Here is a 14731-nt window from a genome sequence, read left to right as displayed (position 1 = left end):
ATAAGTTGAACACGCTATAGGGAATCTTGATTTAACAAATTTCGCGATGTAACGAATTCTCTTTAAAAGTTCTTATTGGTGGCAGTCAGTGACAGTCTGTGATAAGTGTATGGCACCTACAAAGACACACACAGCAAATGCAGGCATGTTCTGTGAATTCTCATCGCGAATTCTGTTCATATCCCGGTCCGAGTTTTATTCGTTCAGACTCAACACGTTTTCTTTTTTTTTTTTTTCGAAGTAACCGCTCAATTTCTATTTAACGAACTCCCCGCGCACCACATTCTAGTTCTGGAATCCTTCTTGACAAGCAGAAGAAAAGAGAAACATCGACCGAGGCCAACTTGTCATTTGTGCTCGTCTATTCTCTCTCAGAAGTTTAGCGTAAATAAAGCGGATGGCAGGCGCACCGCGCGGCTGGCACGGCGGCCGTGGGAACCGCTGCGAAGTGCGCCGCTGCCATGCCATCTGCCGCGTCTGTATGAAGTCTGCTCGGAGCGCAAGTGCTTCCAGCATGAGTTTTTCGCATCCGCGACGAGCGCTCATCCGTCGCGCTTTTATCGCGAGCGCGCCTTGCGTGCGGTAAGCAGTCTATCAGCGTGACGGTGGTCCTTGATTTATGAACCACTAAAGGGTTGTAAACGAAAGTGTTTACGTCAATTGGCCGCAATCATGGCCACAATGGTGCGCGTGGCTCCATCTATTGGCAGCTTCAAGCACTTGGCATAGCTGCAACGGCGCTATTGGCGCTTCGCCTTCGACCACCCGCCCGCGCGGGAGCGCTGTGGTTGAGGTTATGCTCTCAGCCGTACAGTTGTCGTCAAAATTTCTTGCTCGACTTCGTTCAGAAATACTTAATGACTGTAACCATCAATGAAATAGCGTTTTTAAGAATCAATGAAGCTGGAAGTGCGGATGCTTAAGAAATCTGAACCTTGCAAAATTCGGGATCACGCGAAGAATTTTGAATCAAATTTCTGGTCAGAGTACAGTCACTATATTAAATTTTGACTGCATCATTCTGAACCATTATAGCTTTGTGAGACGGATTTTCCAATTTCAACTGGCTTTTCACCCGAAATTTTCTATTCACACACAGGAGCAGGGTAGCGAGCTGAGACTGCAGCATGAGGCAGTGGCTCAATTAATATACTAACTCGTCTTTAAGACTGCTGTGCCTTTCTTGGTTAGACCCCGTTTCAGATAGAGGATGATCCTTCTACTTGACCTGGTTGGTTCTTCTGACTCTGGCTTATTCATATCAGTTCAGAGAGTACAAGGACAAATTCCTTCTACGCCCTTTATGCATGCTCGATGCATAGACTTCATTTAGACGTTGCTTTCACGCAAAAGTACTTACATTTAACTGGACGAGCGGACACCCCGGACTGTTCCACTTGTGGCTTGGCCGAGACTGTGGCGCATGTGTTAGTGGTTTGTCCGGTATATGCACACCAAAGACTAATGTTGGCTGCTTTGAAGCATTTGGACAGCAGGTTACTCTCTGAGGACTTACTGCTTGGCACTTGGCCACAGAGTTGGCAAGCAGCCGAGGCAGTGTGGGCATTTTCACGTTTCAAGTGGCACGGGCTTTGACTCTCAGTTGTGATGCCATCAAATGTCCTTGCATGTACTCTTATCTCTGTTCTCATCACATCATCACCCATCACGACCCTCTTTGTTCTCCGCCTCCCCTTCCCCAGTGCAGAGTAGCAGGCCAGATATCAATTTTTCTTGCCGACCTCTTTGCCTCCGGTTCATTAAATTTATCTATTTAACGTGCGCACTGGTCAGGTAGTTCATTTCTTAGTAAATTTTTTGTTTTCTGATATACGATTCTGCTCAGGTGAGGCGTGTATACTTGGAGTATCACTTGCGTTCTTTGTTGGCGAGATCGTGCTTGTGTGTTAGCCCGTAATAAGCACACCTCAGCATGCGTTTTTCTATACCTTGCACGAAGCTCAAGGGAATGAGAAGTCTCAAAAGTTGGCTTTAAAAAGCTGATGTAGAGTGATTGTTTACTGCATGAAACTCTCTTTGAGGGAAACGTTGGTTTAAGGGTACGTTGGTACAAGTTCCATTTAGGAATTGAGGAACCTGCCCAACCATGCCATTTGGATTTCATCATGTGAGGGCGTAAACTGGTGCATGTCCAAGAATTTAAGGTGCATTTGAATAAATTATCTGAGCAGCTATGACATATATATGGAGGGTTAATTCATGCAAGAGTTTTGATATGCTCAAGCGTACAGTTTTAATGTGCGAAAAGAGTCAGTGCAATGTATACCGGCTGCTGTGGAAGTGGCTGCATTATGTTTTTTATAGTGTGCCAGGACAGTATAGCGTGTGCAGCGGGAAGCAATAAAATTTTATCACTAGAAAGGCAGTACAGTTTGATGACTTCCATTGTGCTCATCGTCTAAATTATACCGGGTGTTTTAGCGTTTTGAAAATTTTTGAAAAAAAAGAGAAAGAGTATCTTTTCAGGAACATACTGTAAGTTGTGGCGGGCATCAGTTATGAGAGTTTCTCCAGTTTGGCAGCTAATTAACTAAGGTTTACTAATTGATTTAGTCACCTCTGTGGCTTAGTGGTTATGGTGCTTGGCTGCTGACCCGATAGACTTGGGGACTCAATCCCAGCCACAGCGGTTGCATCTTGGTAGAGGCGAAATGCTAGAGGCCCATGTACTGTGTGAAGTCAGTGCACGGTAAAAAACCCCAGGTGGTAACAATTATCCAGAGCCTTCCACTGCGGCGTCCGTCATAGCCTGAGTTGCTCTGGGTTGTTAAACCCGATAAAACCGAACTGATTTGAATTTTCACAAAATGGCGGAGTTAAAGCCATAGACAAGACTATGCCATGTCATTTTTTGAGACAAAGAAAAAGTAATTCTCTTAAACCTTGCAGCTTGAGGAAAGCCAATGCTTTTCTTCCACACAAGCCGAAACTGTATGCATGAGGTGTGCAGGAAGTTCAGTGCAAACACAGTGCCCACTGGTGACTTGTTGCGGTGCCTATGGCACTAAATTCAAACTGTTCACTGAAGTGCCCAGTATATTTAGGTTAGCTTTCTTCCAGTGTTCAGTCTTGCTAGTCATAGTTTGCTGTCTCTGTAAGAACTGTAATGATTGGTCTGGGGTGTAGAATCACACAATCCTTATGATGTTCTCTGCTGGCGTGCAGCTACCTGTGGCTGAAGTCCTGGTGGGCGACCAACTACGTGTCTGATTGGTGGGAGGAGTATGTGTACCTGCGGGGTCGCAGCCCCATCATGGTCAACTCCAACTTCTATGCCATCGACGCCATTATGGTGAAGATGAGCTCGAATCAGGCTGCCCGGGCAGCCAACCTGGTGTACGCCTCGTTGCTCTTCCGCCGGGGCATTGACACCCAGCAGATGAGCCCCATCATGGTGCAGGGCATGGTGCCCCTCTGCTCGCGCCAGTATGAGCGCCAGTTCAACACCACTCGGTGAGAGCATCTTCCTACCAGTACGGTGTCCTCGCTGCTTTTTTTTACACCTGTCTCCTAACGATGTACTTTGTAAGAGGAGTCGGTGGGCCTGGAGAATGGCAGGCAGCGGTTACTACTTAATTTGCAAAATCTTCACCCTCAGCCAGGTCACATTCTCTGAAAAATAAAAGCCTCACCAGGGGTTCATCGCTGTCATCATCACAGTCAGCCTGACTACGTCCACTGCAGGACAGAAGCCTCTCTTATATCTTTCCAGTTAACTCTGTCCTCTACATAGTGTCAGCACAAGGGGGGCAGTGGGTGCAGCCACCCCCCAATCATCTAAGGGGGTCCCGAGTCTGCCCCATACCTTTACTCTGTCAGACCTGTCCCGTTATTGTTTCCAGTGCAGTGTTATGGCCATGCGGGCTTTTTGACGATACTGGCGGCCAAGAACCTCTGATATTGCATTCCAAGAACTGTTTACTTGCTGGGTCACTTTGAGACAACCTTCTCAGGTCCATTTTTGCATTTAACGAATAAAGATGTGTCGTATGTTTTCTGTGGTTCAGAGAGAATGAAAATTTCTTTGGAAGCACATTGTTACATTGATGCCTCAGTGGCACACGGGCTGCCTTCGTCTGTCAGTGTCATTAAAATAAGTATTTTATAACCATTCCTCATCTTTGCACTGCGTTTTGACCATAGGGGCCTGTGTGAGTAAATGGTTAAAATAGTGACTGCGAGCAATGAATCCATTCACGAAATGTCTGAAAATACCTAATATACAAGCCAGAAACATCATGTTCAGAAAGCCAGGAATAGATTTTGAGTATGCTGATAATGTTTGTGATGTCATATATGCAGTGTTTCTTGTAAAAATTGCCTGAACTAAGGTAAAAACAATGACCAACATTAATATATATTTGCTTAACAAGACACCTCATGGCTGCATAATTTGGTGGGATTGATTGCAACAGAGAGACAAACATGTAGTACAAATTTTAGTGCATTAGCAATAGAACAGCTATGCAAATGAAAACCTGGCTTTTGTCTGCCAGCATGCAGCTTCCGAGAAAATAGAAAAAACTTGCCATACTTATAGACTCGAGCTCGATTCAAAACTGCGGTGGCACAAACATATCACATTCACTTGTTGCTACTGTAGACCACTCGGGCATCGCTGCAGCCTTTCTCCCTGCGTATTCACTCCATCCCTTTTTACTAACAAGGTAGACTTATGTCACTGTTTGATGTTCTTTGTTTTTGTGCCTCTCCCTGTTGTGTTGCACTGCATCTTTGAAAATGTGGCTTCTTATCTGGACTGAGCCTGGTGGTGCCTACACAAACTTCTAGGGTGCCCGGTGTTGAGACAGACAGGCTGGTGCACTACCAGGACTCTCAGCACGTGGCGGTGTACCACCGAGGCCGCTTCTTCAAGCTGCCCGTGTACCACAAGCACCGGTTGCTGCAGCCCTGCGACCTGCAGAGGCAGATTCAGCGCATCCTCGACCACACGGGGGAGCCTCTTCCCGGCGAGGCCCACCTGGGGGCCCTAACAGCCGGTGAACGGAGCCAGTGGGCGCATCTGCGCGAGGCCCACTTCCGCAAGGGCCTCAACCGCATCTCGCTGGATGCCATCGAGAAGGCCGCCTTTGTGCTTGTGCTCGACGAAGATGAGTACCGGTGCGTAAGTCATAGAAAGACGTTTGGATGCACTGGTGAAAGAATGTTGGGCTATATTCGTGAAGTTGCGATCATGGTGATAAGCCATAACATGACAGTAGCAGAAGGCAGCTGTTTGATGAGCAATTGATGCATATTTCGCCCGAGCTTTCCCGATGGAAGCAGGGCGCAGAGACATATGAGCTGCACTCTGCATCATGGAATGCATTTTCTCTTTTTGTAGATGTGTCTGTATTGTTAAAGATGCCTATAGATCAAACTTGTTAGCCTCGGGAAACCCCAGTGGCTGTCAAAAGGTGCTGGAGAATCTCATGTGTCTGAGTCTCCATGCTCTTGTCCAGCATGCATGCTCGGACGCATGGAAGCTGAAGAAAAAAGTTGTATGATGCAAAAACATCATAGAGGCTTCATCATAGAAATATCATACAATTTGTATGATAATTTCGTATGATTTGTATGTTAATTTGTTTGACAAACTGTATGAGTTTATTGCATCATACAACTTTTTCAGCAGGGACGTTTCATTCATTTGATACGAATTGGCTGGCTGTACAATGGAACTGTCTGCAGTGAACAATCGCAGCGTGATTAATCCAGAAATGAAGTGGGTAAAGGAAAGTTGAATGTTGGGGGATGCATGGATGTAAGTGCTCTGGGAACCCAGAAAAAGAGAACGCTCCTGGGAACCCCGGGATTCCACAGAACCCACTTTTGAGAACCCCTGCTGTAGAGGTAGCTTTTGGAGCTAAGTACAGTAAAACCTCGTTGACATGTTCCCGGTTCGTGCTTTTTCCCGGTTCATATGCTCAAAATTGTGGACATCAAAAATGCCCCATTGAGTTACACTTATATTTCTCCCGGCTAATACACTCCCGGATAAGATAATTTCCCGTCTACTGTGTTCAAAATTTGCGCCAATTGTGGTTGTATAATACATTTATTGACCAACCACACGTGTGCAAACACACAAGTGGGCCGAACGTAAGGGCACGTGACAGTATTGGTGAATAAATGAATAAAAAAATGAACTGCCTTGCAGCAGCAGTCATTTGTCATGGTGGCTTCTCTGCAGTGCCTCAGTGCAGCGAGGCAAAGCATCATTATCATTGGCACCACCAAACAATCGACAACAACCAAAATAAAAATGGTGTGCTAGCATTTGAGACAGCCGTTTTTGCAGGGATGTGACATGAAGAGGAGAAACATTTAGGTTTCTTCGTGTTGCATATGGACAAGGCCGGGTCTGGGGAACGCAGCTGTAAAAGACCAGACCACGGCCACAGTCGGACGCCACAGTGGCTTCCCCGCAATACTTAGCTGCAAAGGTGCCAAGCATCTAAAAAAATACGACAAAGATTTTGGCTACTTTCGCCTTATCTTATAATAAACGTCACATCTACAACCAAAAACTTTAATTTTAAGCCAACATTTCGAAGCAGACTTGGCTCCTTCATCAGGGGTGACTGAGGGCAGTAGCAAGCGTCTTTAAGTATGGTGGGGAGGAGGGGGTCAGGGGAACAAAAGCTGTGATGCGAAAAGAGGGGGGGGGGGGGGTTAAGGTTGTGATTCACGTTGTCGCAGTGTGGGGAGGTGGTCAATGGCGGCTTTTTTTCATTGAGTTGAAGAGCGAAGTCCCTGGGCATATACTGGGGGCAGGTTTTCTTTTGTGCAGTTGATGTTGTTCGGGGTGGTTTTTGGTTTGAGACGTGCAATATATTATAAGTCTTCAAACCCAACCAGATCGGCAAATCTGTCGATATGTTTAGTTTTAGTTTTTTTTTTGCCTTATCTTGTGCCTAGAGATGCTATTCGACGTTTTTATGAAGTGAAATCGTCAATAAATGTCTTTGCACCTCATTCAACAGTAACATTTTTTCAAAATTAGGCAGTTTGGATCATGTTTTTCTGTATAATATGCTTTTCCGAATTTTTTTTTTAAACGTATCATTGAGGTTTTACTGTACATAACTCATGCGTCAGAAGCAACCTTAACGCAAAGTGACCTTGGTCGTTGGTATTTGATTGTCTAGCTAGCAGTTGTGGATTGACTCTGGTGTTTAGGACCGTTTGTGTCCTGGCATTCGTGCATGCTCACTGAGTTCAGTCACTTGTGGTTCACATATGTGCGTTTGCGTTTAGGTAAGGTGCGCGGCCAACCCGTCATGACCCTCTGCCTCCCAGGTATGACCCGAACGACCAGAGTGAGCTGAACCGCTACGCACGTGCCTTGCTCCACGGCCGGGGTTACGACCGATGGTTTGACAAGTCCTTCAACCTCATTGTGGGCAGCAATGGCAGGGTGGGCTTCAACGCAGAGCACTCGTGGGCCGATGCACCCATCATGGGCCACTTCTGGGAATTTGTGCTGGCCCAGGACTTCTTCATCCTCAAGTAAGTGTTCCTTTGAAGTTTGAACTTGCAGTGTCAGTATAATTTAATATGCTGTATGTAGGAGATACGGTGGTCGCAGTTGGCAAAAAACAGGGTTAATTGGGGAGACACGGGAGTGGGCGTAGTCAGGCTGATGATGATGTCCTGACAGCATATGTGCATGTTTTCAGCTGCCTTTAGGGGGCTATCAGCGTGTGGTGCCTTTATTGGGAGGTTTATTGCACATTCATCTGCGGTCGCTGTATATATGTACTATAATCCCATAAAATTTCCAAAAAGGGATTGTGAAAATGTTGAAAATGAAAATGTGAGCATGTTTTCGACAAATCAAGGATTGCAAGTGCTTGGCTGCAATCTTACAGGTATGATGAAAGTGGAAATACCCGGGGCCACTCCAGTCTAGAGCTGCCTGCCCCCATACGACTACGATGGGACCTGTCGGAAGATGTGAGTGCAGGTTTTCAAGTCTCATCTTGGCCGTGCACACAGGAATTGGGAGTGTGAAGGGACCATGAACGAGCCATCGTTAAAACTGTTGTTTTCTTTTATTCTTTAGGCTTTCCAGCTAGGATGTTAGGATGGGCAGTGGTAAGGCCCAGTGCAGCACATTCAGTGCTTTTGGTGTTCATCCATTCATACATTTTTCATGTTAATATTTTATAGTTTCGAAACTGTTTAGGGCAATCCCCCAAGGTGGAGTAGGTTTGTAAGTTGCTTGTGCACATCAAATGCCCTTTACAGACTACCACGGTCTAATCCAAAGCCCTCCTCTGTGGTGTCCCTTGCAACCTGCATTGGGGCACCAGATGACATTAGTTTTTATTGTTTCTTGCTACAGTTAGCTATATTGAATATGGCTAATTCTTTGTAGATGTCTTTCTGCCTTGTTTAAGTTTTGCCACAGTGTTTTGCTTTGCTGTGCAGGTTAGTTTACTCAAATTTCAGCAAGACGTTCTATATTCGAAGCTAGACTGTTTGTTCTAAAAAACAAATCATCCCACTTCCTTGAACTGTGCATGTCCTCGTCTAACAAAGTCTTGGTGGCACTGCCATTCTGCCTGTTGCAGCTGATTGAGAAGATAGAAGAGAGCGTGCTGGGTGCGCAAGCCCTGCTGGAGGACGTTGACCTTCACCTGCTCACGCACCCCGCCTACGGCAAGGGCTTCATGAAGATGTGCCGATGTAGCCCCGACGCCTACCTCCAGATGGCTCTGCAGCTCGCCTACTACAGGTATCAGACTTCTGTTTGCAAGCCTTGTCTGTATGAAATGCAGAGCGAAGCAGTTTAGCTAAAATGGTTGCCTTGTTAAAGTTCTTTGATTAGAACTTCTACTTTGGTTTATCTCTATGGCACCTAAGGATGATCCTTGGGAGCTACACCAGTTGTATGAATAGTTTTGTGACATTTAGAAAACCTGGAATATGCATCATGCTTGGCCATTGCAAAGTACCAGAAAGTTTGGTACTTGCAGCATCATTGTGTTATACTAATTGAACTGCATTACTGTTTACTGTGCATTGTGAAGTGCTGAAAGTTGGTCTAGAAGATCAAATTGTGAAGAAAATACTATCGGAAAGCTTTTACAAACACATAGTTGTACGTTCATCAGCAGCGGAAATCTTGCCCCTAGATTGAGTTATTTCACCCAGTTCACTTTAACGCTGCTGGGTGCCACTGTCAGGTCGTCGGCATGTTTTTGGTATGATATATCATTTCTCTTATGTTCATGTCTCTGCTATAAGCAAAACGTACTTGTCTGTGTATTTTGTAGCACATTTTGTAAAACGCAGGTAGCAGCCCATTCGATTATTTTTTTCATGAAGTTCGCCACTCGTCTTAATAAATAAATGTATTGTCATAAGGCAGTTATAGACATGGAATCTCAACGGGAGCAAAGCATGTCCATTGCCAAGGCATTGGGGCATGTAGATAATAACAGAACGGTTCCTAGAACGAGCTCGGATATATCAGCAGTGACACATATTACACTGTGTTTTATCTTGCGATGCGCTCACCTGTGTGCCTCTGTTATGTCTAGTGTAGTTATTTCAGGGTCTATTATTATGTGCTTCACAGACATAAAGGACGAACGCAGGAAAGACGATGAAGGAAAGAGCATTTTGGATTACATTCTGATTACATTCGTTTTTAACAATAGCCATGCACAAACTCGCCCAGCAAGAAGTTCTTCTAAACTCCCAGGGTCTAAAGTTTTGCTACTTTGCACTATAGTATGACAAATCTCATCCCAATTTAGAAACCAGGCTCGTGGATGAAGGTTTGCTTCTGTGAAGTTTTAATGGTTATAAACATTGATCTGTAAACGGCATTCACAAATAGTGGGAATGTAATCCAAAACTGGTCATGCATGAAACTGCCTGCACCCTGTGTCTGTAAGGGGAATGCATTTTGCTCTGTATATGTGCAGAGATGCTGGACGCTTCAGCCTGACATACGAGGCGTCGATGACACGGCTTTTCCGGGAGGGCCGGACGGAGACGGTGCGTCCGGTCACTTGTGAGTCTCGGGCCTGGGTGCTGGCCATGCAGGACCCGACCGCCACGGTGCAGGAGAAGAAGGACAAACTCGGCGCTGCTTGCAGGCAGCACCAGAAAGGGTGAGGCTACTCTTCAGAAGGAAGCATGTTGGCCTTCCCTGGTGGAGAGAGAGAGAGAAAAACATTTATTGAAATCTCAATGAGATTAGCGGTGGGCCATCGTCTTCATCGTTGACGTCTGGCCTCTTCGCAAGGTCGGGTGGAGCTGCGATAATTTTATGAAATGATCACTGTGTGAGATACCTTCTTTAGGCACATAGCATCAGTACTGTTAGCATCGTCTGCTGTTGGCATCGTCTGCTGTTGGCATCGTCTGCTGTTGGCATCGTCTGCTGTTGGCATCGCCTGCTGTTGGCATCGTCTGCTGTTGGCATCAGTGCTGTTGGCATGATATGTCGTAGTGGAAAAATCCCATGGTCACCTGCAACACAGCACCAGAGGAAAACCAATCTTGACCATGTTGGTGCTCAGAGTGACCACATCTTTATGTTGTCTTAACCAGCAGCCTTCACCATTACATGAGCGCTGCATTGCAGTGAATACCGTAAAAACCGGACTATAGGTCGGACCAGAATATAGGTCGACTCCCTAACTAACCAATTCTAAAAATGAAAAAGATCTTTTTCAATGGGAAAAGTACCGAAAGACATCCTTACTTTGAAACAAATGCGACTCGAGAAGTTGCACAATGGTGACAGTATTTAATTTCATTTAAATGCTGCTTGTATGTACACCCGGCAAATTTTTTAACAATATCGCGCACCAATCGGCCCGCGTGTTTGTTTCTGGCACAGGCAAGTACGGCGCCGTAGAGCAAAGCCCTCCTCTTCATGAATCGCCGCAACCAGGATGGCGAGCCTTTGAATTGCGCCCTCGTGAGTCTAGAGGCACGCGCGATCTCTGCCGCTTTCACGCGGATGCATTCGGCAGTCACAGGCAGCGATCTTGCTCGCAGCGCAACGTTTCCTTCACGGTCTGCCCACGAAATGTTTTCTTCTGGTTGCTGCAAGTTGTAATACGCAGCTTCTGCCTCCGCCAGTACTGAATGCTCTTTTCGGATACTCCAAATTCGCGCTGTGCCGCCAGGTTCCCGTGAGCTTCCTCGTACTCAATCGTGTTTTTCTTGAAGGCGACGGTAAATTGCCGTTAGCTTCCGCTTTGCATCTACTGAAACGCAAAATGGCGGCACTGCTGCTGATGGCGATGGTGATGGAGGCTGCTGACTTCAGCCACCCATTGTTGCAAGACTTCCGTATTTTTTCTGCCAATGACCGGTATATAAGACGGGGGTCGACTTTTCACCATGGTTTTTTGAAAAAAAGTTCGACCTATATTCCGGTTTTTACGGTATTATCTGAAACATGCCCATCAGGTCTTTTTTTGACATCTTCAATGACGTTGCCTGTTGCATTGAGTGCACAGGAAGTTGTCAAACATTGATGTAACGAACACAGAATTGTCACCAGATGGGAGCATTTCTATTGGCTAGAGGGAAGTGACGTCATCAGCCCAGAAGTGCAGATTAGCATCAACAGCTGCTAATGTTGTTTCATTGCCAACACATAATGGAATCGGGTGTCCCTGTGAATTTTTTTTGTGTTCCTGATCAAGACCGTACATCTGCCATAATACATTGGTTATATTGACTATGAAAGTACTAGTCCCAAGTCACGTTGCTAAGCAATGCAGCATGTACAATGTGCAAGCAGTCAACACATTCATGGTTCTCAAAGTGCCCACTAAACTTCGACTGAAGCCTGGCCTCTTGGAAGTGCCTTTACGCGTTTTGGAAAGCTGCAATCCAGGGGCCGTATTACAGAACTGTCAGTGAGCAAAGTTGTCAAAAACTTGTCAAAAAGGTGTCAATTAGCCTCGCTCCTATTGGTCGGTCGTGGCCGGCGGCCACTTTGCTTTTTTGCGTCACGGGTGGCTGCAGGTTACGTCACGGATGTGGCAGAAGTGGTGACGTTGCACACCTAATTATGCAGGCGCTTATTGACAGTTTTTTGTCACAGTTTTGAGGCTGTCAATATGACCGTTGAGTTTGTGACAGAAAATGGCGGCGGTGTAGGCGGCGATACGAGTGAGGCGGCTGCGCCGGCGCGAGCAAGGGCAAAGGAGAGCGCACGAAGACACGTTTGATGATGTTTGACTTGCCGGACAAGCTGTTTCGACGCCTTTTCAACTGGACAAGCAGACTCTGGAGCGGCTGTGCGACGAAGTTGCCGATGAACTGGGAGGTTTGCGTGCGAGCGCGCTGTCGGTATGGCGGCAGGTGCTGTGTGCACGGCGGTTATTTGCCACGGGCGGCTTTCAACCTGCCATTTGTAACGAGGCGCACGTCGGCATCGCACAACCGATGGTAAGGAAATGCGTGCGGCAGGTGTTGGAGGCAATCTGCTAACTTAGCTCGCAGAAGGGGCGGGTTCCCGTGGTCACCTCTGTGCCACATAAATAAAACACGCTTGGCAAAGCACTTCATTTTTCACAGCAAATCACACTTTGTGGTCTTCTTCTGTTTCCCAAGGGAAAAGAAACAGACAACCAGATATTACATACTGCAACACCTCACCTTTTGGCATTTTTGTCATTGATCGAAAGAGCCAAACAACACAGACTTCAACAAGTTGTCTTCGTCGATTTCGGACCAAGCTCTTCTTGCAAGTTCACTCAGTAGGCATGTAGTCTTTACTGCATTCGTTGAAATTTTTCTGTGCATTTAGGTCAGCCGCACAGTAGCTTGATTTCAGACGCTGTGTAAAAAATAACACGGCGTGGAATTGGCTGCTTTCGTGCAAAGCGTCTTGACGTTTTACCGCCGTCAGCGCATCCCCACGGCAGCAAAAACTACCCACCAGCCAATTTAATAGCACAACTTCGAACACTTTTTGTTTTGCTTAATATTTTCCAACTTCAAACACTATGTTTTGGCAAAATAAAATATTAGTTATTTTGATCGCTGCTTATTTCTTATTTCTTTTTACAAAAATTTAGCAGACGGTTCCTCACCCTGAAAAAAAATATGCTCTCGGGGCACCGCCCTGCTGTAATTGGCTGATTCCTCATTTTGACATCACTGTCAATAACTTTTGACAGAATTTGTGACAGGTGCGTAATACGGCCCCTGATCTGTCTCTTGATGATGCATGCAACACGTGATGCAACCTGCATTTTCAAACATGGTAGCAGCACTCTTTGTGTTCACAGGGACTTGGTTCGCACCAGGTAAAGGAAAAAACTCTCTTAAAGGCCAACTGCAACAAAGTTTTACCTTGCCTAGAATTTCTTTTAAATAAAATGCATAAATAGTAAGTCATAAACAAATTGTAACATAATTCTATGCTGGTTAGAGAACTACAGTAGAATCGCAAGGTATGATCATGGTTGATATGAATGTCAGGATGACATGAAATTGTAAAATTTCTTGACTGGAGTACATTGTGCACAATGCGGAAAATTTCGGTTGTACCAAACACTCTTCAGTGCTACTATCGATGGTACACACGCACGAGCCGCGGCTGCACCGTCGAGCACTAAGCACCGCCTGCATATCGCCAAAGCTGTGATTGCCAGTCGTGCACTGTGCGCTGCAGGCAGTGAGCGGCAGTGCACAACCTGCATATCGCAAACTTCGTGACTGCCAGTCTTTCAGGTAGACACACGAACTGTGAGCGGTGGCTGTGTGGCCATAAATAAGTCCCCTCAGCCATGGATAGATGTGCGTAAATGCATTTCCAGTGCTTCTGTATGAATTCTGTTCATTTTAAAAAAATATTTTTTGCAATTCCATGAGATTTATATAATCTAGATCCTACTGTAGTGCTGTTTTTAAAAGCATTTAAAAAGTTCTACTGTAACAGCACTTGCACTCGGTGGTGTGTTAGCCAGTTATGCTGCTTACCGGATATGACGTTAGGACAAAGAAACATAATCTCTCCTCCATCCAGTCCCATTAGGAATAAACTGATTAAGCATGGCATGGAGCGAAAGGCTGAAGGCTATTAAGTTCAGGTTGGCAGTTCATGGTTTGGCACTGTGGCACAGTTTTTCGAAATATCAGGTGCAGTTACCACGTTGAAACGTTGTGTAGCTGTTGAGGGCATGAACACGCGCTCTGCATGTGTTCCCGAAGTACGACAAACAACAAATGATGTGCGGCATATGCTGATCTGTTTCCTTCCATGTGGTGTTCTGGCAGGGTCAGTGCTAAATTTGATAAGAATTCGGGCAAAAAAACGGTTTTCACAAATGCCTTGCCAGTAGTGCCATCTCTCTTCGGTGAAAGAAGGATGAACACAATCAACGCATAACGAAAAATGGTGCCTATTTGCAGGCGTTTGTTCGCAGCATGGTAAATTAATGCAGTCGGTGTTGCCATCGCTCACGATACATGCGTGTAACCCATGCACATTTGCTGTGGTTTCTACGGGCAACAGTGAGCTGCCAAAATGGCGTAGCCAGGGGGCTAGGTGGTCAATGTGTTCTTGTCTCGACGTTATTATTTCTGACATATTTTAATGGCTGCCCTCTTTCGATTTTTTATTTGAAAAACAATGATTTTAGCAAGCGATTCTGGTGCACTCACTTCTTTTATGAATGCTGTCTTATTTTTTTAGGGCTCTCTTGTCATACTGCTAGAA

General features: G+C 45.7%; 1 protein-coding gene across 6 annotated transcripts in view; it reads left to right on the top strand.

Moving 5' to 3' along the window:
* The window catches only part of whd (carnitine O-palmitoyltransferase whd), a 32080-nt gene that overhangs the window by 14538 nt on the left and 2811 nt on the right, over positions 1-14731 (top strand). For all 6 annotated transcript variants that reach the window (XM_077637901.1, XM_077637904.1, XM_077637902.1 and 3 more), the window contains exons 4-9: positions 3187-3474; positions 4813-5142; positions 7324-7533; positions 7896-7980; positions 8601-8764; positions 9963-10151. In XM_077637901.1, the coding sequence (XP_077494027.1) occupies positions 3187-3474; positions 4813-5142; positions 7324-7533; positions 7896-7980; positions 8601-8764; positions 9963-10151 (1266 nt within the window). The remainder of the gene's footprint in view (positions 1-3186; positions 3475-4812; positions 5143-7323; positions 7534-7895; positions 7981-8600; positions 8765-9962; positions 10152-14731) is intronic.

Source organism: Amblyomma americanum, chromosome 9, assembly GCF_052857255.1.
Source record: "Amblyomma americanum isolate KBUSLIRL-KWMA chromosome 9, ASM5285725v1, whole genome shotgun sequence".
Taxonomy (NCBI): Eukaryota; Metazoa; Arthropoda; class Arachnida; order Ixodida; family Ixodidae; genus Amblyomma; species Amblyomma americanum.
Note: the sequence above shows the minus strand (reverse complement) of the source record. Positions and strands in the feature narration are given on the sequence as shown.